Source organism: Dipodomys merriami, unplaced genomic scaffold, assembly GCF_024711535.1.
Source record: "Dipodomys merriami isolate MVZ:Mamm:240054 unplaced genomic scaffold, mDipMer1.0.p SCAF_138, whole genome shotgun sequence".
Lineage (NCBI taxonomy): Eukaryota > Metazoa > Chordata > Mammalia > Rodentia > Heteromyidae > Dipodomys > Dipodomys merriami.
In genome coordinates, this window is record NW_027202693.1 from 1,534,857 (window position 1) to 1,561,137 (window position 26,281).

Here is a 26,281-nt window from a genome sequence, read left to right on the forward strand (position 1 = left end):
GCTGGGTCGGACTCACCCACTGACACGGAGAGAAACTGTGTTTTCACGATGACCCTCAGGGGCAGACACGTCCGCCCGGGGAGGAATCCATCACTGAGGGCCAGATCTTTGCGCCAGGGCGGTCAGTGCATAGAGGGCCAGCTGAGGGACTGCTGGCCACCCTGCTCTGCTCTCCCCTGCGTCCACTGCTGGAGTTTCGCCCCCAGCCACCCCCCCTCCACATACTGCAATAGGCTTTGTTCTCCTGGAAGATGCTCCGGCCGGAGGGCCAGGAATGCTCACGGAGCCCGGACAGACAGGAGGAGGGCTGCCAGAAATAAGGAAATGGAGACACACAACTATGCGCACACAAACCCAATTAATTTATATCATCTCAGAGCTCGGGCTGTGTGGGGTGGAGTGGGGGGGGGGGCGCGGGAGGGAGAAGAAAGCTCCTAAAATCGCCCGCCATGCCAGGTCAGAACGGAGCCTTGCTGGCAGCTGCTAATAAATTACTTTTACGACGCAGAAGGACGAACGACCGTGGTGCCGTCTCCCCTAAATCTCCTTTATGGGCCTGTGTTTGCCTTGGCACACCCAGCCTTGGCACATCATTCCTTCCTTGGCCAAGCTCCCACCGGGGCCCGCCTGCCGTCCTCTGCTTCCTGTGTGCCGTGGGCACGTCTGGTCATGGTGACGGGGACGGCTGTCTATCAGAGAGCGAGAGTGGAGGGGTGTTGGGGGGAATTAGAGGAATAGCACCGGTGGCTCACGCCTGTCATCCTAGCTACTCAGAAGGCCAAGAGCTGAGGATCGCGGTTCAAAGCCAGCCCGGGCAGGAAAGTCCGTGAGACTCTTCTCTCCAATAAACCACCAGAAAACTGGAAGTGGCGCTGTGGCTCAAGGGGGTAGAGCGCTCACCTTGAGCTGAAGAGCTGAGGGACAGCCCGCAGGCCCAGGGTTCAGAGCGCACGGTCTGGTGACAGTCACTTCCCAACTTGATGTCACCCAGTGGGAGAACCCTGGGCCTCCCTTCCCAGCCAGGGGTCAAGCAACCCCAACACACTCCCTGGCTGCTGCTCAGTAACAGCAAGCGACCACGGTGCACGACACCCCTCCCCCCCTCCCTGCAGTCACTGCTCTGGATGGGAAATCTGCCTTTGCCTCCCCAGGCTAGGTATGGTATGGTGATACACACCTACCGTCCAAGCTCCATCCAGGCTAGCCTGGGGGGTAGGGGGGGAGATGAGGCCCTATCTCAAAATAACCAGAGCAGAAAGGAGTGAGGGTGTTGCTCAAATGACAGACGCGTGTGTAGCAGGTGTAGGGCCCCGAGGTTACACCCCAGGGCTGTCCCTGGCTGCCAGACAGACTTCTAAAAGGGATAAGCACGTAGTTAAAACGGTTTTCTCAAATGGACTCAAATGTTCTTATTTTTCAAGTGTAAGAATGTCTAATACAGTGGAGCTTACGGACGTGTGAACTAACGGACAGCAGACTTTGGCATGAATAATACTCATCCTTTGAAGAAACTAAAGACAATGGACTCGGCTCTGGTCTCTACCCTTCAGTGCCCGTATCTGTATTTCTAGTTAATATGTGTAGTTTTTAGATCTTAAGCCCGGGGTGTGGCTTCATCCCCACGGTGAGGGAAGACGTGGAACCTTTAAGGTGTAGAACCTTTAAGGCGGGAGGTCATTAGTTCCGGGGGGACGGGCCCCAGTGGGAACCGAGAGGCTGGCCCTTCTTTGTCCTCTTGGCCACGTGGAGAGAGATTTTGCTCACCAATGAGCCAAATACAAATAACCTCTACGTGGGGAGCAAACTAAAGCTTTCCTTTCTCAGGTGTTCAGCCTTGAGAACGGACCGGTCCACAGCCCGTCCCGGGCCCTTGTTGATCTTCACCTCCACACACCCCACGCCCCTCTCGGGGAGACACGGGCCCGTCAGCACCCCTTTATCCCATGACTATGCCCCGCAGCACAGGCCTCTCCTGCCTGCCCCCCTCCCTCCTCTCCCCAGACAGGCTCAATTCCTGGCTAGACCCCTCTTCCTGGATCCCGCCACCCCAACTTTCCAAAATGACAACAGTGCTAGGAGCTGCCCCTTGTGTGTGCCTACTAGTGATCCGGGTCCCTGGTGTGAAATGAGTCAATGAACATGACGGCCAGGATGCCAGGGCTGTTGGCACCTCCATTTTATGGGTGAGGAAGCTGAGGCAGAAGGACCCAGCTCTCCCCCTTCCTCCCCACCTCCTCTCTAGCCCCTCCCCCTCAGCCAGGGGCTCACAGATATGTGGTGTCAGTAGTTTCCGGGGCAGCACCTGGGAGCCAGGGGCCAGGGGAGGAAGAGAAAGACATTTTTAGAAATGGTGCCTGACAGGCGACCAGACACTACCATCACAACAGGTGGTTTGTCTTGCTGGCTGCACGCAACACTCGGCTCAGGTGCGAGGGGGACAGGGGACAGGGCAGATGGAGACAGGGCCGCTTTGGCCGGCACGGGGCTGCTCCAGGACGGACAGCCGCGGCCAAGACCCACTACTAAATGGTGCCCGGGCAGCTCCGGCTGGGGTCTCAGTGAGGACAAGCAGACATGTTCAGAACAAGCTCTGGGGTGTGTGGCTCCAGTCGTGGAGTGTCCACCCCACTATCGGCACAAAAGGAGCAGTTTAGCGTCCGACTATGGAAAAGAGTTCAAGGCCAGCCTAGACAACAATTCTGGGCACGGCCGTGCATTCCTGTAAGCCCAGCTATGCGGGAGGCTGAGGTAGGAGGATCCAAATGGGAGGCCAGCTTGGGCTGCAGGCACATCCTGTCTCAAGGTCAAAAAGGAAACGGGCTGTGGATGTCGCTCAGTGGCGGAGCACTTGCATACCACGCACGAGGTCTCAGGTTCCATCCCTTACCCAGGAAGAGAGAGAGAGGGAAAGAAGAGAGAGAAGGAGGAAGAAGATAGAAGATACTGGAAAGAGAAGGGACAAGCAGACACTGTTGCCTGTACACCCAACACACCCTTCCACTCCTGCAAGGGCCTTGCTCACTCATTTCACAGATGAGGAAACTGAGGCACACACATGCCACTGGTCCTCCCGAACCACACAGCTACCAAACAGCTACCAAACAGTGTCCATTCCAGGACCCCCTACCTCCAGACTGCCTGTAATCCAGGCTTACCCCACACCTCCCCTGCACCCGAGGGGGGTCTGGGCATCCAGAGCCAGGGAGGGCAGGAGGGAGGAGCTGCCCTGGAGGCGAGGCCCAGCCGAGCGAGCAGATGGAGCCGAGAGAGCAGATGTTAATGCAGTTTGCTTTTTCCGTATGCTTTGCTGTTTAGCTGTCATAAGTGAATTGCTCTTTAATATCTGTCAGCAGCGTCAACTCTGAAGCCGGTGGCCAGTTACTGGGAAGCACACGGAGGGGGCGGCATGGTGGGCCAGACCTGCGCGCGCGCACACATGCACACACGCCCAACTCAGTGAGAAGAATCGAGTGGACGTCCACGTTTTGCTTTGGGATGAGAAAGATCCGATCGGCGGCTCGGGTGGCTCCATCCTCCTGGGAACCTCTCCCCGCCTGAGCCCCGAGCACCCCGTGAAGGTCAGCGATGGCCTGTCTTCGGTCTGGGGCCTCACCAAGCAGCAAGCCAGAGGCCTGAGCACACCCACTCCACCGGGGGAGCTCCGGAAGGAGACCCCATCTTCACGTTTTGAAGGTCTTTAAATAGAGACAGACAGAGTTGCCAACGGGCAGCAAGCAAGGAAGGAGAAGGGTGGGGATTTGAACCCAGGCCGCTGGCTACCTGCACTACTAGGGGGCGCCGCTGTGTGTTGGGCATTTCACAGATCCTGGTCTTAGGATCCAATTCTGTCCCGTCCTAGCTTTACAGATGTAGGGAAACTGAGGTGCAGAGTTTAGAGCCACCCACGGCTGCTGTCAACTCCCAGGGGAGTTCTGGTCCAGCCCTACGTGCCGGCTACCCTTGCCCTGGGCAGTAGGGACACCCTGCTGACTGTGTGGGGGGTGACTTTGGGCTCTACCCGTCCCCTCTCTCCTCAGCAGGTGTATGTGGGATCTGTAGCCGGGACGGTGTGGCCCCGTCTCTCCACCGCCCCAATCCAGCAGCCACGGCTCCATGAGGAGGGAGGCGCGTGGCAGACAGACCCTGAGCTCATAAAGAAGGGAGGAGGAGGCTGCTGTTCCTGACAGGTGGGGAAATTAATGATGGCGGCAGTCATTCACACACCCATCGGCTCAGGAAACCGGCTGGTATGGAGGAAAAGCCAACGCCGTCAGATACCTGGTTAACCACGCCCCTGCCACGTTGGTCTGCGGGTTACCGGCTTGTCCTCGGGACTGGACCGGAAACAGAAAGAAAGGCCCTGGGGTCAGACAAACGCCAGCACGGCCCTGAGCGCAAGGACCCGAGCCGGCCCGCTCAGATCGCGTCTCAGCAGCTAGGCCCCAGGAGCAGGACTTTGTAAATCAGGACGGTTCATTCTTGTAAAGGGCCGGCTGGGAAATATCTTAGGCGTTGCAGACTGTTCGATCTCTGTTGTAATTACTCAACTTGTCTTAGAGCCAACGCCATCAGGAGTCCCATGTAAATGAGTGAGCAGTGCTTGTGCCAATAAAACTTTATTTATAGAGAGCAAGTGGAGGGCCAGGTTTGCCAGCCCTCTGTCTAACTTTCTCCCTGACACCATTACTTCAGAGGTGGCCCCTTTCCCCCTTTCCAAGCCTGCCCCCTCGCTTCCTCCAGAGTTTCCATTCCACCATATTTACACATTACCAGAAATTGTGCAAAGTGTGACAGGTGACACCAAACTCCACACTCTGTGTGGGTGTGGCGCTCCCCCACTGCACACAGCAAAGTCATTCCGGAAATCTCTTTGACGGATGAACTTCCCCGTGCTAGGTTGACTGCTCTCTGGATTCCCCAGGCAGGCCTGGGCAGATCCAAGTCATGACTGTGTCTGGTAAGCAAGGCCCTGACCCACGGCCGTGACTGGAGAACGCAGAGGACTCTTACTAACACCAGTCACTGTATGAGAGGGAGGCCCCATCTCAGCAAGTCCGAGGAGATACCCACTGTGCCTCCGTGCTGATCCTCAATGATGGTTTGTTTGTGTGATCTCACCCTGTCCATAAGAGGCAGAAGTCCTTCCCAGAATAAGGGAGGGGCGGGAGGGGAGATGAATCAGCCAATGCACAAGCGGAACTCCAGGAGGTTCCAGAGTTGTGGGGCCTTGTCCCCCAGGTCCCCAGGGGTGGCTGGAGGGGGGGGGCAGGTGGCCTTTAGCCTGGAGCGGATGAAGGGAGGGCGACAGTGAGTTCACTGTTGACGTATGGGGTACAGGGCGGGGGCTGGGGACTGCGGAGCAGCACTGGTTATGGGGGTTCAACACTGGCCAGCCCCCCCCCACACTCCTCTGCTCATTCCTTCAGTCAGGCTCACCATGGACATCTACCACAGGTCCCCGCCCTCACACAGGGTGTATTTAGTGTAGGGATTCCTTCATTCATTCACTCATTCATTCATCTTGCCACGAGCAAAGCCTTTTCCTTCCAGTGTGGGCTATAACCATGAACACGGGCACAGCCCTTACGTTCACCAATTTAAGCTGCTGTATTGGTTGCATTGTATTTGCCAGTCTGTAGAATTTTTCCTCAGGTAATGCGGTGCTGAGAGCCTTTCGAGCCCCTGTCCTGGAAAGGAGTCCCTGTCCTGGAATTAGGAACCAGCCACCCTGATTCTGGAGACTTCTTTATCGACCCCCTCTCCCTCCAGTCCCAGCTCCAATCCCTCGCCGAGTCCTGAGCCTCCCTTGGGTTCCTCCGTGTCGCTCTGTCCCCACAGCGCCCCTTCGTGTCCCATCATCCTCTTCTCCCCTCACCCCAGGACCTTTGCACATGCCACTTCCTCTTCCCCAAGTGAATCCTTACCCCGTCCATACTTCAGCTTAAAAGGTCACTTTCCCAGAGAAACACTCCCAACTGCCAAGGTCAAGAGCCACAGTCATAGTCTCCCAACTCCGGCTTCCCCTACTGCACACCTGCTCAGTGCTGTGCTGCCCTACGGGTGCAGACCCTGACCTGTGCACCCCGCCAGGGGATAGCAGCCACGAGGCAGGCCCTCTGTCCTCACACGGGGGGAAGCAGGCCTTGCTCCCCAGCTCCCTCGCCGTGCTGGGGCTGCCCGAAAGCAGGGACCACAGCTTTGAATCCAACCACTCGGTAGCCTTTGGGAAATCAAAAGAAGGGTTTCTAGAAGCCAGGCCGGTGGCTCCCTCCTGTCATCCCAGCCACACGAGAGACTGAGGATAGGCCGGCTGGATTTCCAGGCCGCCCCAGGCAGCAAAGTCCCCACAATTCCTTCTCAGAGAAGGAAGTCGGGTGTGGTGGCGCATGCCTGTAATTGCGGCAATGGGGCAATGGGGGGGCGGGGCGGGGAGAGAAGGGGAGGACCTAAAGCAGACGGTTTACAGGGTTTACAGTCAGGTGTGTTACCCAAAGGGAAGTGAGAAAGGATCTCAAAAACAACCTGACGCAGGGCTGGAGTCGTGGCTCAGCTGTAGAGAGCCTGTGCCTAGCAAGCACGAGGCCCTGAGTTCAAACCTCACCGTTGCAAAAGGAAGGAAGGAAGGAAGGAAGGAAGGAAGGAAGGAAGGAAGGAAGGAAGGAAGGAAGGAAGGGAAAGAGAGAGAGAGAGAGAGAGAGAGAGAGAGAGAGAGAGAGAGAGAGAGAGAGAGAGAGAGAGAGAGAGAGAGAGAGAGAGGAGAGCAAAAGAAAGGCTAGATGTGAGCTGGAAGGATGCACAGGTGCCTGCCAGACAGACAGACAGAGGAGCACGCACAGCTGGGCAGGCAGGAAGGCACGGCAGAGCTGAGCAGGCGTGGAGGAGGGCAAGGAGTCTGAAGTCCGCAGCAGGCCGCTTCCTCCCAGACCAGCAAGGCAGGGGCGGATGTCCCCAGCCCCCTCCTCCGCCCCCCACCGGGCACAGCAGAGGCCCCAGGGTGCCAGGACCCAGCCTTCCACATGGGAGCCCTCCCCTCCCCTCCCCTGCCCTCCCTTCCCTCCCCTGCCCTCCCCTGCCCTCCCCTCCCCTGCCCTCCCTTCCCTCCCTTGCCCTCCCCTCCCCTCCCCTGCCCTCCTGTTCCCTTCTCCTCCTTTGCTTTTCCTTTTTAATGATTACAGGCTCCCGGCAAGTTGCCTAGGTAGTACAGAGGCCTCCGTGTCCCCCGTCCAGCTGTCCCCAAGGGGCCACCCCACAGCACAGCCCAAGACTGTCTGCCTCATCTGGGAATGGGGCAGGGAGCGCTCTGCCTTAATTCCACACCCCAAGCCACAGAGCAGATCAAAGAAGGGGCCGAGGGGGCCGAACAGCCCCCCCAGGTGACCCCAGCCCAAGCACCTTGAGCTATGGGCATCGGTGCGGACCAGAGACGGCTCCAGGCAGTCTAGAACATGCAAGGCCACGAAGCCCGAGTCCCAAGGTCGTATGGACAGGGCCCATGCGAGGTCGGACATCAGAGTGAGGACAGTGCCAGCGGGGTTGGCAGTGCCTGGGCTTCCAGACGTTTCCATCTGTCAGGACGGGCTCTGGATGCCCACCGTGGAGGAATGAAAGGAATCCTCACTGCCACCCAGGGTCGCTGTTGTGAGCATTTCCCTTTGTGATCTGGGGATACTGAGGCGGATGCCATGAAGCCGCTTTCTGCAGGCTCAGAGACAAGGAAGCACTCAAGGGAGCATGTATCCAGACCCGGCCCTGTCCACCATTGTCTCCTGCCTCTAATGTGCTAACAACTAGAGAATCCAAACCTACCTGCCTCAGGACCTTTGCACATGCTAGCCCTCCCCTCCACCCCAGGAACTCCTCCTTGCCCAACAAACTCTTTTTCACTCACTGGATCTTGGTGGGTAACACTCCTCTGTGAGATCATCCTGAACCCCCAACCCACTCTCTCCAAGCTCCCCCTGGTAGATGCTGCCATCTGAGCAGACAGGGTCTCCATCCGCTTTGTACAACGTGCTCTCCTCAGGCTCTGGCACAGAAATGCTCAGGAACAACCCCTTGTTCAAGGGACTGCGGCCAATCCTATCTCTGAGAGGGACAGGGCCGTCCGCCGGGCCGCACCAATGCCCTGTGTGACTCAGCTGACCACCGAGTCCCAAAGCCACAGGCCTCACGGAGTCTGGGCTCCGTCCCTTGCCATCAGCGCCGCTGGGATGGCACTGGTTTGGGGGACAGGGCCGGGCAGGAGGGAGGAGGCCGTGTGTGCGGGGGCAGCGCGGGGGACCGGCCTCTCCTTCCTGCTGTATTTAATGTTGCTGCTAATCACGGAGATTAGACCGAAACAATTACAACAGCTAATTAAAGAACAATGCGGTTTCTGGCATCTTCGCGGAGACGGCACCGCTGGGAATTCCTAACTCGGGCAAAGCAGGGATAATTAAAAACCCCCGGCTCGGCGCTCCCCGCGCCGGCAGCTGGATCCCGCTGATTAAACTGCAAATAAAACACACGAAACCGACACTTTGTAGTCTATCCAATTTCACTTAAAAGGGCTTTTAACGGATTCATAAACAGAGAGGCCGTAAACAGCAACATTATTTAACCAAAGCCAGTTATTCCGTCATCGAGGGCTCACAGATCCCCGACGGTAGACATGTCCAGGAGGTCTGGGGGCGGGGGTGGTGGGGGTGACCGACCACGGGGACTTCCATCTCTGAGAACAGACCCCGATTCTCCCAGGAGGGACAGAGGGACGGAGGGCGGCTCACATCTAACAGGTACCGGCTGGTTTTAAACCATCCTTCATTTACTTCCGGGGCTGGCCAAGGTTACAACCGCAGCAGCAGCAGAGGAGGACGGGAGGAGACTTGTTTGTTCCTGAGCCATGGAAGGGCTGGTCAGCACAGCTGGGTACAAAAATGCGCCCGGCTGCTGCACCTCGTATCGAGAGTCCTAGCTCACCGTAACTGCGTGGTGGTGACTCAGGTGACCAGCTCGCCCTCCCTCCCCCGTGAGAAACGGGGAGGGGGGAGAAAAAATTAACAAGGAAGAAGGAAACAGGGCAGAGGAAAAAGGGGAGGCCGAGGAAGCACCAGTGCTGTAGGGAGAGGTTCCCATTTTATAAGTTAATGCCACCCCCTTGCTTTGCTTTCCCCCATTTTCCCGCTCCCCCTCTCCCCCCGCATCCCTGCCCACAAGTGACATAGGGGATTTTCCACAGACTCGGATTGTTTAGCTTCTTCTGTTGAGATGGGCTCTCACTAACTTTGCTCCCAGGCTGACCTTGATCTCAGCCACCTGAATAGCCAGGATTATAAGCGTGAGTTTCCATGATCTCTGCTGTCACTCGGATGCTAGAGGGGCATTCTGCACTGGCACAATTCTCAGCAGTGTGATGGAATCCTGCCCCACTCCAGGAGCCTCTACTTCCTGCCTTATGTCTAGGTGTTGTCGGTGAAGAAAGAGAAGGGCGGGGTTTTGACTGTGGGTAACTTTGAAAGAAAAAGGCCACAAACTTCTGGCCTAGAATAACGTGTTCATTTATCTTCCTCCTTTGTTCTAATTCATTCATTCAGTCATTCATTCGTTCCTCCCTCCCTTCCTTCCTTTTTCTCTTCTCTTTCTTTCTCTCTCCTCTTTTCTCTCTCTCTCTCACAAAACACCCATTTTAAAGAGGGCCATTTTACAGAGAATACTCCATCTGTCAGTGAGAGCAGAGAAATAAGATGCTTTCTCATGACATGAATTACAGCTCATTCTACTTCACTGTACGTGAGTTATAATTACCTATTTGTAACAGTCTAGCATGAGGCCTGAGGAAAGTCACAGAACTGCCCCACGATGCAATCGATGTTTTTTTACAAAGAATATTCAAGGATTTCCATGGCTGGGCTGCAGTTGTGAGCTAGGCACCCGTCAGCCCGTGAACGCAGGAGATGTCATGAGGTTTCACCTGATGGAGAATCCATTGGGAGAAGGAGGCTTGGACCTGCCCTGGGCGCAAATGGAAAGTTAAGACTGGAGAAAGAAACACACCCAAAACTTTCTCCTTCTTGGTTAGCCTTCAACTTTCCAGCCACGAGAATGTTCATGCATCGCATCTGAATTCCATTCAAAATGTTTGATTCTGGGGAATGGTGGGCGATTTTGAGAGTTTAATCTTTACATTTTATGCTGCACTGTAGAGACAGCATATTATGATCAAAATCTGTTCCTTCTGGACTTGCGTGGGGCTGCTGTGTGGGCGGGGCCCGGGACGCACTTCTGGAGTTGCTGCTGAATTCATTCGCTCATCCTCTCTAAGCACGAACGGGGAAGGAAAGTCCCTGGACCGAGCAAGAACTAAGCACAGCACGGCAGCTACCTGAGCCTGAATCTCCACCCACCATCCTCGCTTTAATAATTAGTTAATAATTAATTATTTTTCTGCTACTAGGGTTGGAGCTCAGGATTTCTTGTTTGCTAGTGTGGTGCTTTACCACTGAAGTCACAAACCTTCCCTGCCCCCCTTCCAGTCCTTTTGGTTCTCCTTGCCTTTCTTGTCTTCAGCCTAGTGCTGAGGTTTTCCTACCTGTGCTTCCTCATGTAGCTGGGTGTAAGATGGGCACACACTGCACTCAGCCTTCAGTTGAGAGGTCTTCTGAACTTTTTGTGGCCGTAGGCTGGTCTAGGACCACAATCCCCTAGCAGCTAAGATTATAGGCATGGGCCACCAAGCCCGGCTGTGGTTGTTGCTGTTTGTTTGTTTTTGCCAATCTTGGAGGCTTGAACTCAGGGCCTGGGCTCTGTCCCTGGACCTCTTTGTGCTCAAGTCTAGCACTCCATCACTTGAGCCACAGTGGCACTTCTGGCTTTTTCTGAGTAGTTTATTGGAGATAAGAGTCCCAAGGACTTTCCTGCCTGGACTGGCTTTGAACTGTGATCCTCAGATCTCAGCCTGCTGAGTAGCTGGGATGACAGATGAACGGGTCCTGGGGTCTCACAGGGTCAGCACGGCAGCCTGGCACGCGCTGACATCACAGCCCTGCCGTTCATTTCACAGTGCGTTGAGATCTAATCTCTGCGTCCCCTGCCTTGGATACTTCCCATCTTTACTGTCTACTGAATACTTAATTAAAAGAAGTGTTCAGGAGACCAAGGGCACCCATTTAAATAAAAATCACCCGAAAGGAGACGAGACAGCTGCCGGCAAAAGCAGCTACCCATGCTTGGACCAAATGACCGGAAACAAAACGCTCGCCCTTTGCTACGTGACCGATGGCGCGCTTCTATTTTTAAACACATCTCTTGACTGTGAAACTGTACTTGGATTTTCCAGGCAAGTCTGTGTTCTCCCAAGTCTGAAACTCCCCCGTGGTGTGCCAGACTCCATCCTCCTTTCCAGCTGACACCTGTGATCCAGGGTTCCTCCAGCAGACCTGGGGTGAGGTTGGGTTGTGCACTACGCATACCCGGCTTCACGCCTGCCTTCGGTTGCAGAAGGACACGAAGGGAACCAGCCTAAAACGGCAGAGAGGGCCGCGAGGCTGGGCCGTCCAGCCTGAGCCTATTTATTCTGTAGATGCTCCTGATGGACCGGATTATTTCTGGGGTTGAGATTACTGGCTCATTGCCACACCTGCAGGGAGCATAGCAAAGGAATAGACGAGCAGGAGAAAACGATCACAGACAGACAGACAGAGAGAAAAGGACTCCAGATCTGAAAAGGCAGCAATTGTGTTTTCTGATGTGACCAGAGCTCTGTAGCAGAATCCAAGCACCAGCACCGCACACAAAGGTTAGACTGACGGAGGGAAGTTTAACACATGCCGGGCCTGCAGCTCAGGGAGGTCGGGGCTGGGGTGTCACGTGGAGACTGCTCAGGGATAAAGCGTCAGAGCTCCAGGGAGCGGAGAGGTTTTGCAGGGCATGTGCTTACCCACTGTAGCATTTCTGCTTCCCCAGTTCCAACCACCATCCCGGAACAGATATCCCGGGAAGAGTCGAGAATGGGGACGGGCAAGCTTCATTCAGTACAGAGTCAACTGCTGAGGTGGAAGTTCTCGCTGTGCAGGTCCCGGGGCCCAGCCCCGTCGCAGCCAGAGCTGCAGACACACGCACCACGGAGGGGGGACGGCCGGGCCACGGCGGCCACAGCCACAGAGTCAGACGGCTGGTGGCACCTGGCTCATGACCGCACTGTGCCTAACAAAGAGCGTGGGCTCAGCACAGGGCTGGCTCTAGATTCAAATCGTGAATTCACAGCTTAAGACTCAGTTTCCTTCTCTTTCACTAACTAGAACTAACAGCACCTACTGTGTGTGTGTGTGTGTGTGTATGTGTGTGTGTGTATGTGTGTGTGTGTGTGTGTGTGTGTGTGTGTACCACCATAAGGTGCATAATCACTCATTTCTGAAAGGGAGTTCAACAGAATAAGTTCCAGAAAGTTCTATCTGCAAATGTCAAAGGCCTAGCGGAGTGCCTGGCTCCTAGCCGGCGTGTGTTCCGCCACTTGAGTGACCCAGGGCGGCCTAGGCCAGCCTTGTCCCTGCCACACACAGACTGGGGGGGAGGGGGGATTCCTTTGTGCGGTGCCTAACACATGCACACAGACTCTGCGTGTACCATCACACACACAAACACACGTACGTGCGTGCGTGCACACACACACGGCACTCAGTTCCATGTGGACCCTGCATCTGACCCGACGAAGCGTGTGCTCATTCCAGGACTCTGTTCGCTGAGCATGGATGACTGCCACCACCGGAGCTGGCCATGGCCCACGAGGACTCTGCGCCTCTCCCTCCACATGCACTGGGCCCTGGGAGGAGCAACGCGCTCTGTCCAGGCCCGGGGTTATGCAACAGGCCTGCCGGCCAGTTCTACTTTCAGAGAGACTCCAGCCAGCCAGGGGCCCGCAGGGACTCCTCCCGTCCAGCTGCACCGCCCTCCCCCAGGGTGGGTGGGTTGGGGAGGGGGTTCTGTCTGGGCTTCCATGGCTTCCTCACCCCTGGGGGGGGTGAATGCAGGGTGGAGGGGACCCCTCTAATACACAGAAGGTGGCTTTAACCTTTGAGGAATTTCAGCAGCTGGTTGAAGATGTATTGTCTTAGAATAAAGATGCTCCATGCGATTGGGAAGGAGAAGCCAGACGCTGGGCGGTCCCCAGGGGCCTCTGTGTGCCACCAGCAGCAAACATAACCTCCCCGGGCGGCTGGTCCCCTTCGCCACACCCGGGGGAAGAGCCTTGGAGCCTGGACATGAGGTCAGAACCAGGGCGGAGGCCGTGTTTTCCCAGCGTGACCGGAGTGAACACCCAGGCTCTTCGGCTGGGAACAGCGTGAGCCAATGTCTGCCTCGGGCTGTTGGGGTGTGGGGGAGGGAGGGGGGGGCTGGGACTCAGAGGGGCAGATGCAGATTTGGCTCACAGACCCCAGACCCTGGGCTGAGATGTCTGCTTCCCAGACTCGGCCAGTTCCAGATGGGCTGTGGTTGTGTTGCTAAGGGGGTGAGTAAGGCACCCTTCCAATAAGGGAAAAGCAATGCATAGTTGATGGATGGATGCACACCACACATGCACACACACACACACACACACACACACACACACACATGCACACACACAATAGACAACATCCTCACAGACACAAGGAGATTGCAAGAGGTGCACCGATCTTGTGTGTGTGTGGGTTGTGGGGAAGAGTTTGGTGGCTTGGAACTCAGGACCCTGTACTTGCTAGACAGGCATTCTACTACATGAGCCACAGGTACATCCCCAAACCATAGTTTGGGGTTTGGGATTTTGCAAGGTCAGCCTCAGACCATAATCCTCCCATCGCCCCTAGAGCTGGGATGTGGACCAGAATGCCTGGCCCGTTCCTCCTGTCCTGTCCACGCAGGTCTCAAATGAGATCCTTCCATCTCTGCTTCCTGCCCAGCTAGGATTACAGGCGTGAGTCGCTAAGGCCGACTGTTAGTAACACAGCCAGGACTGAAACCTAGACACGATTATTCCACTGCCACACTTCTATTTCCTGCTGTCCTGATACCTGGGGAGACATTAGTGTCTTGGTGGTCTCGGCAGGAGTTTCTGTCGACCCTGCTTGTCCTTCCTCTAGCCTTAGGACCACAGCAACCAGGCCCTGAGAGGCCCAGGGTAGCTTCCTGCCCACCAGTGGAATCAGTCAGACACAATGCTAGGATCCCTCACAATTACCCGGATCTATACCTCTTCCAGGAGTCCACGGGTGGGCAAATCCTCCTCCTCCTCCTCCTCCTCCTTCTCCTCCTCCTCCTCCTCCTCCCCCACTTCCTCCTCCTCTTCCTCCTCTTCCTGTCCCTCAGCCTCCAGCTTCAGGAAAGCCTCCCTACCCAGCCTGTGGATGCCTCCAGCTGCTGAGCACAAACCCAGCAGTTCCCCAGGACGGTGGGTCTGGGCATCACAAGCTGCCATGGCCCTGCTGTGGCCCGGCTGTGGCCCTGCTGTGGCTCTACAGTGGGACATGGGCACCATCGCCATCAGCCTTCCCGCCCCCCCGCCCCCACACAGGACCCCCACTCATCAAGGCAGGAGGATAGGATCAGAACTCCCGGAGTTGCCTCTGGAGAATGGACTACCCATAATTCCACACCAAGGATGGGGGAGAGGGCCCCCCTGAGGCTGCCTCACCAGTGCCTCTCCATGAGACACCCCCCCATGATTCCGGAAGAGGTGGCATGAGCCCCTCTCCCCCATCCGCGTCCCCCACCCGCTAGTCTCTGCTCCACCCCCCCCCCCCCCCCGCACCCATCCCGGGAAGGCCTATCGGGTTTTAAAACATTATTTCCCAAGTGCTCTTTAAAACCAGTTCGTCTGTGTATTTACTCTGGGGAATTAAATGAAAATAGGAAACATATAGTAGATGGGGGGGGGGGATCACCCAGTATCATGTGCCATAAACGGAATGTAATTAGGAAAACGCGCACAGAGCTATTCATTCCTCCCAAGTTCGCTGGTGTACCGTGGAGACACATCTTCCAGCTCCCTGGCTGGCAGCTGAGTGTGTGGGAAGGGCTGTGGAGAGTGAGCTCTGCCTGGAAGGCTGGGGGTCCCGGGGCATGGGTGGGGGTCCTGGGGGTGCTTCTGGGGGGCATGGAGCTCAGGCAGGGAAGGTGAGGTGGGCGTGTGGGTGGGGATTTGAGCAGGTGCTACCTGCTCCCCTGCAGACACATCCTGTTCCAGGCGTGAATCTAACAAGCGAGGCGCTGGATTGCTAACTCTCTGCGATTATTAAAACAAAAACAAAAACAAAAGTTATCTCAAGTCCAGGGGTGGGGGCGGGGCGGCCATGGGCATTTTCCTAGCCACACAGTCCCAGGATGCGATCCAGCCCAGGGACTTATAGGTCCTGGGGAAAGAATTCCGGGTTCTCTGACCACAGGCATATTTATGCTCATAACCACACAGACAAATTCGAGGTGAGATTTCACAAGCCGTCCACGTCTGAAGTTTACGTAAGAGTGAGTGTCTGAGCCATGCCCAAAACTCTGACACTAAGAGAAACTACCAGACACGTTGCACTGGTGGCAAATTCTCAAAATATTATTTATACGTGTCACTCCTTCCAAATTACAGTAGCTATCGACCCTCTGCCAAAGCCAGCTAATTGCTGTGTTAAGAAAGAACCCGATGCCCCTGCTCCATGGAGTTATTTTTTACAGATTTGGATAATTCCACTGTCACCCTTTGCATTTCAAAATATTATTTAGAGATAAATGACCCATATTTTACCACCTACTAAGAGTTCCAAGACACAGAAAACGTGGCAGTGGGTTTCTCTAGACCATGAGCTCACGGAGATGAGGCCCTGGGGCCTGCGTCTTTCAGCGCCCGTACCCAAAGCTGTGGTTAGGAGCTGGGATGTTATGTGTCTCTGAATCTATCCAGGTACCTAAAAGTTTATCCTTCCTTCCATCTCTCCACACATTCAGCAGGCAGCCCTGAACCCAGCCATTACTCATCTATCCATTTTCAGTCCATTCATCAACCCAACACCTGGCTGTTATTGATCATCTACTACCCATGCATCCATCACCCATTCATCATCCACCTGTCCATCATCTATCATCCATCCCTCACTCAACCATCTATCCATCCATCCATCATCTAGTATCCATTACTCATACACCCACCCATCACCCATCCATCCACCATCTATCCATCCACCATCCATCCATCATCCATCCATCATCTATCCATCATCCATTCATCACCTATCCATCCACCCATTATCTATGTATCATCCATCCATCATCCATTCACCCTCCATCCATCCACCATCTATCTATCCATCCACCTATCCATCCATTCGTCCCTTGATCATTCATTCATTCATTACTCATCCCTCCCTCCCTTGCTCATCCCTCCATCCATCCTTCACTCATCCTTTCCATACATTCACCATCTAATATCTATTACTTATCTATGCACCCATCATCTGTCCATCCACCATCTATCCATCATCCATTCATCCACTATCCATCCATCCATCCATCCATCCATCCACCATCCAGCCATCCACCCACCCATCCATTCATCATCTATCCATCCAACCATCATCCATCCATCCCTTGCTCACCCCTCCATAATCCATCCTTCCATTTATCCATCCATCCATCATCTATCCACCCATCCATTCATCCCTTGATCATTCATTCATCACCCATCCCTCCCTCCCTTGCTCATCCCTCCATCCATCCCTCACTCATTCTTTCATCATCCACCACCTTCCATCTGGCCCAGCTCACATGCAGGTCTGACAGGTGACACCTCCATACTCGGTCTCCTTGTTTTACTTCTGCATCTCAGCTTGGGATCTGGTGGGAGGAAAGTGATCTGGAATGGGAACAGGTGGCCCAGTTCCCTGTGACACACGTGACCCTGGGCCTGTCACTGAAAGTGCCTACGACTTGGTTTCCCCCCAGAGGTGCAGCACCGAGCTGTGTCCAGCTACCACAGACTGCATGGGCCGGGCCTGGAGTCAGCCCCAGCTCCCTGCCTGGGTCTAGCCACGGAGCCTCACTTTTAAAGCATGGAACTTCAGCTGCTGAATCACAGCGATCATCAGATTCCTCCCTCCCCCCCAAGACCAACATGGCCCAATTCCCCAGGCCCAGTGTCACTCTCTCCCTGCGTGTGTGGCCCTAGATGACACATGCACCCTTTGCCCCGGGCCTCTCGTTTATGGCCTGTGAGTGAGATGCCAACCTGACTTCCACTAGGGAAGATGGAAAATACCCTTCTTCATGGGAAGACTGCATGAGTTTATCCAAGGACAGAGCTCAGCACAGCGGCCGGACATGTCCTCCACAGACGCAGGTGAGGGCTGGGAATGAGGCTTGGTGGTAGTGTGCTACCTAGCGTGCATGAAGCCCTGACCCCTCCCCACCCCCTCTCAAAGCTTCTGAGAAAGGCTGAACCGGCTCCGGGGGCTGGGCAGACCCAACTCCATCTGCTGACAGGATGAAGCTCTCAAGAAGGACTGGTTCAAGCCCCAGGACCTACCCCCCTCCACATACACACATGTGCACACACGTGCACACTCACTCACACACTGGGGACACGACCTTGAAGTCCCTCTCTTGCCCCGGCTCCTCCTCGTCTTCCTCTTTCCACGCTTCCTGTAGGAAGTGGGGTGAAGGAGTCTCCCTGCAACTATGTTCCAGCTGCCCCGATGCTCTGCTTCCCAGCGGCCACGGACACACGAGCCACGTGACCAGCCACACAGCCGTCCACAAGACCCTCACGCTGGGACCCGGAATGCATCCTCCCCCCGGGGGGCTGCGTTTGGCAGCACTGCTGTCATGGTGGGGGAAAAGCAGCACTCTTAGGGAGGACTGGCCTCACATTTTGCTAAGCTCTCCTTCAGGAGTTTTCTCTCTGCGGAGGCTCGCATGGTGAGTTCTGAGAACCAAGTTCCAAATCTTGAACACCATCATCGTCCTGCTACACACTCTGGTTGGTCTGATTTGCTAATAATTTGAGATTTTAAAAAACTTACAATTGTTTTTTTGGCCAGTTCTGGGGCTTGAACTCAGGGCCTAGCTGCTACCCTTGAGCTTCTTTGTGCTCAAGGCGAGCACTCTACCACTTGAGCCACAGCACCACTTCCAGCCTTTTAATCAATATTTAAATAGTATATAACTTTATATGTGTTATATAAATATAACTTAGATACTAATATTATATATTAATATAATACATAAATATTTTACAAATATATAGTGTATTATATAAGTTTTTGTACATTATATATTTATAATATTTTATATTATAAATTATATTTATAAATATGTTTATCATAGTATGTTATATAAATATTTATGTTTATAAAACATATACTTCTTATATATTATGCATTTATAGAATATGCTTGTTAAATCTTTATTAAATATTTATAGCAAGATATTTTAAATATAAATAAGCCTATTCTTTTTTTTCTTTTGTCGGTCATGGGGCTTGAACTCTGGGCCTGGGCGCTGTCCCTCGGCTCTTCAGTTCAAGGTGAGTGCTCTACCACTTAGGCCACAGCGCCACTTCGAGTTTTCTGGTGGTTAATTGGAGCTTACAGTCTCAAGGACTTTCCTGCTGGGCTGGCTTTGAACCATGATTCTCAGATCTCAGCTTCCTGAGTAGCTAGGCTGACAGGCGTGAGCCCCCCGTGCCTGGCTTTCGCTCTTTCTTTCCTTGTCCTTCAGGGTCTCTCTGAGGAGCTCTCCTGGAGCTCTCCTGGAGCTCAGGCAGTACTTGCACGCTCTGCACATCCATCTGTAAACCAACCCAGGGCCTGCGCCCTTTGCCTCTGTCTTGGAACAGGAGCACCTGTCTCCAGGCCTGTTAGACCGGCCCACGCATCCTGAGTGCTGGCCACACCGTGGTAGAGGCCACATCCAGGGATGGTCAGCTCTCCTCCACCCAGCCTGCCTCCTCCTGACGTGGACCTGCAAACCCACCCCCATGGAACATTCTCTTTGATGAACCTCACTGCGAGAACCCTTCTCCCTGCCCGCCCCCGAGGCTGGCGAGAGCCCTCATCATCCCAGGACCTGGGGCATTCATGCCAGGAGTCCCCACTGCCTCCAGAGACCCTGCTGACACCAGGCGGGGCCCTGGCACCCGTCCTTCCCCGGGCAGTGCCTGGGACCCCTCTACCACAGCCCCACACGAGTCACATGTGTGGACAGAGGCCCCCGTTCCCCCGGGTCGCGTGAGTGATCCGTGTCTGCACCCACAGCTGTCCCATGTCCACAAGACGTGTGCCAGTGCTGCTCCTACTCCACACCACAGACCACGCCCACCTCCACCACCTCAGCCCAGACCCACTTGTAAACCTATCTCATCTAACCTACACCTAATAACCCACGCCTTCCTCACCTCCACCTCCATATGCGCATCTACTGGTATAAGCGAATCCAATCTAATCGCCACCCAAGTGATAGCCACACCTGCATCTCTATCTAATCTATTCCCCAAACATATCTGGTCGAATCTGCATCTAATCTCGACTTGGTTTGCATCCATATCTAACTTATACCCAGAGGGAGTGTACTGGGTGTGAATCTATATGTAATCTACCCGAGGCCCGAGGCCCCGTGGACCAATCACCGTACAGGTTCCGTGGCTGTCTCTTTGTGATGGAGAGGAGACGGGCCTTCCATACCTGTCTCTAGTCCAGGCACCATCACTCACAGTAACTTGGAGAAGGAAATTGCGTCTCTCTGGGCCTTGGTTGGCCCAGCTGTAAAATGGGGGTACCTCAGTCCCTGCGTCCTGGGGTTACGGTTACTGACAAACATAACTGCCAAGGCCAAAGTCGGTTCCACATGCCAGCAGTGGGCAGGCGGCGGCGGCGTTCACCGCCCCCCCCCCAGTTCTCAACTGTGCCACGGGACAGACGTGAAAGGTGAGTGGGTGAGATCACGTGAGAAGCTCCGTGGAAGAGGCCCCGTGGCCGAGGGCTAAGGGAGCCTGGCTTCGAGTCCACACAGTGCCTGTGTCACAGCTAACAGACATCGGGGCCATTGTCGCCGAGGTCCGGGGCAGTCACTGTACGTGTCCTAGGTATAGGGCGAGACTCAAACCTCTGGTCTTGGGTGAAGTCGCTGGCGCCCAGAATAGCAGCTCTGACTTCAAGGCTCCGCCTTGGGGAGCTTGCTGGCTATTTGTGGGGTGTCACGTCACACCACCCGTGCCCCTGAGTCACCATGTTCACACATCCACCCCCAAACAGTGCCACGATCCCAGTGCCGACTCCCTGCCCTGGCCATCTCCACCTCCACCGGGGCTATTTGCACACCCAACAAATCACAGCCGTGGAAACGCTCGGGCAAAGGGTCTGGTCCTGCCCTGCGCCGGCCCGGTCTGACGCTCTGAGGAGCCCGCCAGGCAGTTTGCTCTCCTCAGATGCTGGGCACTGTGGAAATTAATGGTCCAGAGACTCAGGTAGGAACCATTCAGAAACTCGTGATTACTCCAGAACCGCTGGCCGGGGAGGGAAGGTTAATGGAGGGAGCGAAGGCTTGGGGCTGGGAGCGGGGCAGAGAGCTTCCAGCTAAGCTGGGTGGGCTCTGCTCTGGAAAGAGGAGCCAAACCCTAACCCCAGAAGACCTGAACAAGGCCTCCGAGAACACCCCGGCCACGTGGATGCACTTGATTAGTTTGTGCAGTGCTGGAGATGGATCTCGGGGCCCCAGCACGCGCTGGGCAAAGGGCCTCACGTTTCATGGCCTGGCGATGGACGTGTCGGGCCCAGGGCCTGCAGACCAGATGAGGCCTGACCTTCAGCATAGAGGCTGAGCTCGGGAGATTTGCCACCTTGCTGCCTGTATCTCTGCTCCAGGGGCCAGCAGGGCTCCAAGGGGATTTCTTTGGGTGTCTCATTCTCTCCTAGGGGAAGGGTACGCTTGTGCGCATGTGTAAGGTGTAGAAGCAACCCTGACCTTTACGCACTAGATGCTAGTCATGCCCCTCGCCGCCAAGTTGTGACCAGCTTGGAAACCAAAAGTTCACCGCCAGGCGAGGAACTGCCTTGGTTTACACCCAAGTTTAAGTCTGGCTAATCAGCAGCCCACTACTGATCTAGTGGCAGCCAGCCATCAGATTGGCAGACAAGGCTGTGACCCGGAGCTCCCCTGGGCTGGCAAAATGCCCCCAGGGCTCATTCCTTAGACTGGATGCCCCTGAACTCGAATCCAATCCCTCTCTAGGCCACCTCTGTCACCTGCCTTCACCCTTGGCTGATGAACTAATTTCTTCTTCATCTTGACCGTCCTATGGGGAAGGAGGCATTGAAGGAGCTTGAAGAAGCGAAGGCTTTCATCGGTTGTAAGGAAAACTGGCATTGTGTTCACAGGAGCCCAGATGGAGATTTCAGATGGCCCTGTCTACAGTCGCTTGGCAGGCTTACTCTTTTACTGCACTAGCTGGAAGCTGGAAGTCATGCCCTGAGATCAGACCTCACTCACTGAGGGGGTGGGGCTGGAAGTCTCTCACCCGCTCAGATGACCCCAGCAGGAGCCTTCTACCTTCTCAACTCTGCGGCCTTGGCTCTAGCCCCAGCCTGGCCTCTCTCCGTGTCCTATAGGCAGAGATGAGCAGATTTAGCGACGCAAGTTTGAGAGCATTCGTGTCTTCCTACATCCACCATTCATTTTCCACGCAGGCCTGGCTCTCAATCCTCATAGCTCCAGAAATACCTTTACTATCTGAATGGCATTCCCTCCCCTTCTTATCCCCAGTTAGTTGATCAAAGAAAGTCAGGTAACTTGGTTGGTGTGGGAAAGTGAGCAGTCAGGAGCTTTCTTCCTAGTGCCCTTGATCTCTGAGTCCTGAGAGGATCCTCCCTTCCCAGGGAGCCAAGTCTACAAACAGCAAGATTGACCGATCTTCCTAAGAAAGAGCTCCCTCATTGACTCCCCTGATACCTCCCAGTTTGAGTTGGCAGCCATTAACGAATTGACAGAGGAGCTGCTGGGTGGGGAGGGAGCAGGAAAGCCCCAGTTCAATGACTAGGGACAAGCCTACCAGAACAGATTCAGACCTGGAAAACTCCTGAGAGGATCGAGAAGGATCGGGAGGATCAAAGGCACATTCAAGTTCCTCAAGATACTGCCGGTATGCAGGGAAAGAGCTCGAAGATAACATTTCTAAATTTTTCCCCAAAATTTTTGTTATTATTCTGAAATCATGCATCCGCCATTCATCTGTCCATCCATCCATCCATCCATCCATCCATCTTCTTACCTACCTAGTCATCCTCTATCTACACCCACCCACATGTCAGTCCCCTTATCCTTTGAAATCCCTTCCTTCCTTCCTTCCTTCCTTCCTTCCTTCCTTCCTTCCTTCCTTCCTTCCTTCCTTTTCTTCCCTCCCATCCATCTATTTATTCATCCTTCTATCTCATCTCTACTAATTTACCTAATTACATCTGTGGATTCTTGAGCACAGCCTTCTCTTGCTGCTTGGTCCTCTAAGGACCTTGTATGCCTAGCAAATATCAAACCAGTCCTTCTAGCCTCACCTGGACATGAGTGAGCCATTCTCTTCATCTAGGTAATTTTATTTCCTGGCAAAGCATAAAAGAGGTGGGCAAGAGAGATCCTGATGTCACGTGCCCCTGTGCTGTGTGCGCCCACCAATGCTCCCGGCCTCCTGTGTGACCTGGGGCAGGTTCTCCAACCTCTCTGACCCTCAGCTTCCTGGAAACTGGGTATCCTGAGACACTTCTGGACCTGTGGCATTTGCGGGCTCCATGGGAAAAGCCAGCTGTTGCCAAACAAAACTTGTTAGTAAGGATGAATACTGACAGCGACACCAGGCCACAAAGCAAATCCAGAGGACAATCGGACTGGCTTGTTTCCTTCTCCATTTTTAGGTCGCCTGGTTACTGGGTAAACCACCATGTGGAGACAGACAAGAGGTCACAGCAGCATCGGGGGCTTCCCTGGGACACCCCAGCTGCGGAGAAAGCTGAACTGGGGACCTCAACCTTCCCCACTTCCTCTTCCCATGAAGGCGACCACAAAGCCGAGCCCTGCTGATGCCAACGTACGCGGAGCTCTGCCCGAGGGAGTCCTGAGCAGGCAGCCACCCCATCGCCCATGGGCAGAAGGTCCTGTGTGGCCGCGTGGCCTGGGTTCTTGCCTAGGCTACTGGTTCGTGATGTGAACACACGGCTCACGAAGGTCCCACAGGCTCACCTGCGGCCCTGGGCTCCAGGGCAGGACGTGAGGTCAGGCCGGGGCTGGGCTGGAGCTCACACAACCTGTGACCGCCGCACAGCCTCGTCTGCCATCCTGCTCGTGGCATATGGGTGACCGTCGGGGCACCACTTCCTTGTCCCCTTGTCTGACTGCAGTGAGGTCAGACTGGGCTGCGGTGTCATGCCAGTCCTTACGAAAGACGTTTGCCTCTGGTTGGCTTCCAACATCGCCTTCACCCAGGAACAGAGCACAGGGAAGAGGCCACGTGCTGCTGATAACTCCGATGGGGGTGTGCTTGCAGACACAACGAATCATTTGCCCAGAGATGGAGCACCAACACACGAAGCATGCCTGCATCCCCCGCTGGCCACGAGGACACCAGGCAGGATAAGCTGTCAACCATGAGCCACGGACGTGACACACGACTCTTTCCCCTGGAGAGAGGGTGAAGATACCCTTGTGTCCACGCGGAGAACCTTCCAGGGGCAGCTGCTCCACCCCCAGAGGACGGAGCGTCCGGACCTGTGGCCGCAGCTGAGAGTTCATGGTTCTCCTGAGCCTCGCAAGATTCCTTCCTAACCCAGGGGACAGGCAGAGCAAGACCAAGGCTGTCATCCTCCAGACCCGCCCACAATGGCCAACCCCTGGGCAGGTGCGCCAGACCCTAAAGTGGGGCACAGGAACCGTCGGGGAGACACGTAGAGCATTCTGAGGGGCACCCAAATGAAAAGCTTCATTTTGTTTTCACAGATTAGTATTTGAATGCACTGGAAATACACGTCTGTGTGAACATGCACATCGATTCATCTGTCCATCTGCTTATCCCTTCATCCATCCGCTCACCAAACATATCTCACTATAAGAATGCATAGGACTGTTTTCAACTATAAGTCCATCCATCCATCTTTCTACTGACCCATCCATCCATCCATCTACCCACCCATCCATCTACCCATCCATCAACCCATCCATCAACCCATCCGTCCACCCACCCAATAGGAATGCTTGAGACAGTGTTTTCAACTTGGCCACCACCAGCACTCTGGGCTGAATAATTAATTCCTATGGGGGAGGAGGGGCTCCTCACCCCCCCCCCAGGATATTGAGTTGCCACCTTGGTCTCTAGGAATAACCACTTCCCCTGACTAGACCCCATGATCCCAGATGTCTTTAAGATGTTTCCAAATGTCCTCTGGGGATCAAAATCACCCCTAGGTTGGCTGAGGAACATGGGCTAGGGTGGTCTAAGTGTTCAAGTGAATGTCTTAGGAGAGTTCACGGACGTGGGCGTGATGGGAGAGGGGGCGAAGCAGTCCCGAGGATGGCCAGGCAGGCAGAAGAAGCAGGGCCTGGGGGGGGGGCCTGTGTGGGTCCTGGGGGACAGGAAGATGGATAGGCATGTACAGAGAGCCCCGAAGATCTGCTGGCCCTTCAAGTCCCCCAGTTTTGGCTTTGCTGATATTCTGGGCCATCCTGAAGCAGCATCGGTTTGGGCTCTTAGGAAGATCCAAGGAGGGATCCAGGCACCAGGAGGAAGAGAAGGGGGAGCGAGTGAGGAAAGTTGTCTTTGATGATGGCTCCAGAGGACCCCTCCCCCCGAAGCTGCAGTACTCAAATACACGGGACAGCCTTGGTACGTTCACATCCAGGGAACGGGCCCTGATTGTGCGGTGTTTGCTGTGGGGCTCTGTGGACGGGGGTGGGGAGGGGCTGCCTACCTTCCTTCCTTCCTTCCTTCCTTCCTTCCTTCCTTCCTTCCTTCCTTCCTTCCTTCCTTCCTTCCTTCCTTCCTTCCGCTTCCTGACTGAGCTACAGAGATGACATGAGCAGAGACGCCTCCCTCCCATCGCACAGTGGTTCATGAAGCTGACCCCGATTATCGCCTATGACTGTCCGAGGAGAGGGGGGAGAAGACGCAGAGCCAGGGTCCACGCGGGTCCATGGCGCGCTGACCAGCACTGCTGGCGCAGCACTGCCCTGGCCCCCAGAAGAGCAGGACCGCACCCCAGCTGCCGTCCAGGCTCCTCCAGGCCCTTCCCGCCAAGAAGCAAACACCCCAGAAAAATATCTCCCCTCCCCCTTTGCACTGAGCTCCTCGCCATCACTGGGCGGGAACAAACAGCAGAGGAGAACACGACAGAGGAGCATGGGGATCTTGTCTCGGGTTGGGGCACACGGAGAGCTCTGAGCACATCCAACGGCCAACAAGTGCGTGCAGGGTGTGTGCGGTTACGCACGTGTATATGGTTAGCCAGTGCGGGTGTGCCCCGCGGCCCACAGGGGACACAAGTGCCCGGGATCTCTGGTCCCAGATCATCAAGGCGGGGAGAATGACCAAGACCACGGCGGTGCTCACTCACCTGGGTCCCCAGCGCGATCGGCGGGCTCGGGTGCAGGTCCTGCGGGAAGAAGAGAGACAGCACTGAGAATGGCAGGGTGGGGGGCGGCCAACTGTCTCCCCCATTCTTCAAGGATGCCAGGATGTGCTCCCCTGCCCCCTCCCTGTCCACCCCCCCCCCACGCCCCGTACACTACCCCCCCCTTCCCCTTCCTCCAGGCACAGGATGAAGAGCCAAGTTTTCTCCTTAAGGGACATCCCACAAAACAAGGAAGTGCCGAAGAGAAGGGAGAAGCGCTGTCGCCATGTACACGGGCGTGTGTGTGCACGCAGCACACGCAGGTGGACAAGGATGCCTCCAGTGCGCTGAGGCCCCACCAGAGCCGGGCGGCGGTCAGGCTTGGGGCTGCTGCTGCACAGAATGAAGGCAGCCAGGAGAAGGGAGAGAGAGAGCGAGCTCGGGGCCCGTGCAAGCGGCGCATTCCAGCGGGCCAGCGCGCTGCCCATGGCTCTCCACAAAAGCCCGCCGGCCGCCCTGTGCCCACGGCTGGGCCATCACGCAGGAGCTCTTGGGGCTGAGGAAGGGGCCAGGGAGGGATGGAGGAGGGGAAGGCGGAGGGGGGGGGGAGGGAGGGTGCTCACGGAGCGGTTTCCAAGGGAAAGAGGAAACCCGCTTGGTGAAGGCGGCTTTTGTGCCAACTATATTTGTCTGAACTGAATCGTCTG

The 26,281-nt window shown here is 55.3% G+C and overlaps 1 protein-coding gene across 1 annotated transcript in view; it reads right to left on the bottom strand.

Moving 5' to 3' along the window:
* Positions 1-26,281, bottom strand: part of LOC138825599 (xylosyltransferase 1-like) — a 155,115-nt gene that overhangs the window by 74,908 nt on the left and 53,926 nt on the right. The window contains exon 2 of the mRNA XM_070020272.1: positions 25,578-25,616. Coding sequence (XP_069876373.1) covers positions 25,578-25,616 — 39 coding nt within the window. The remainder of the gene's footprint in view (positions 1-25,577; positions 25,617-26,281) is intronic.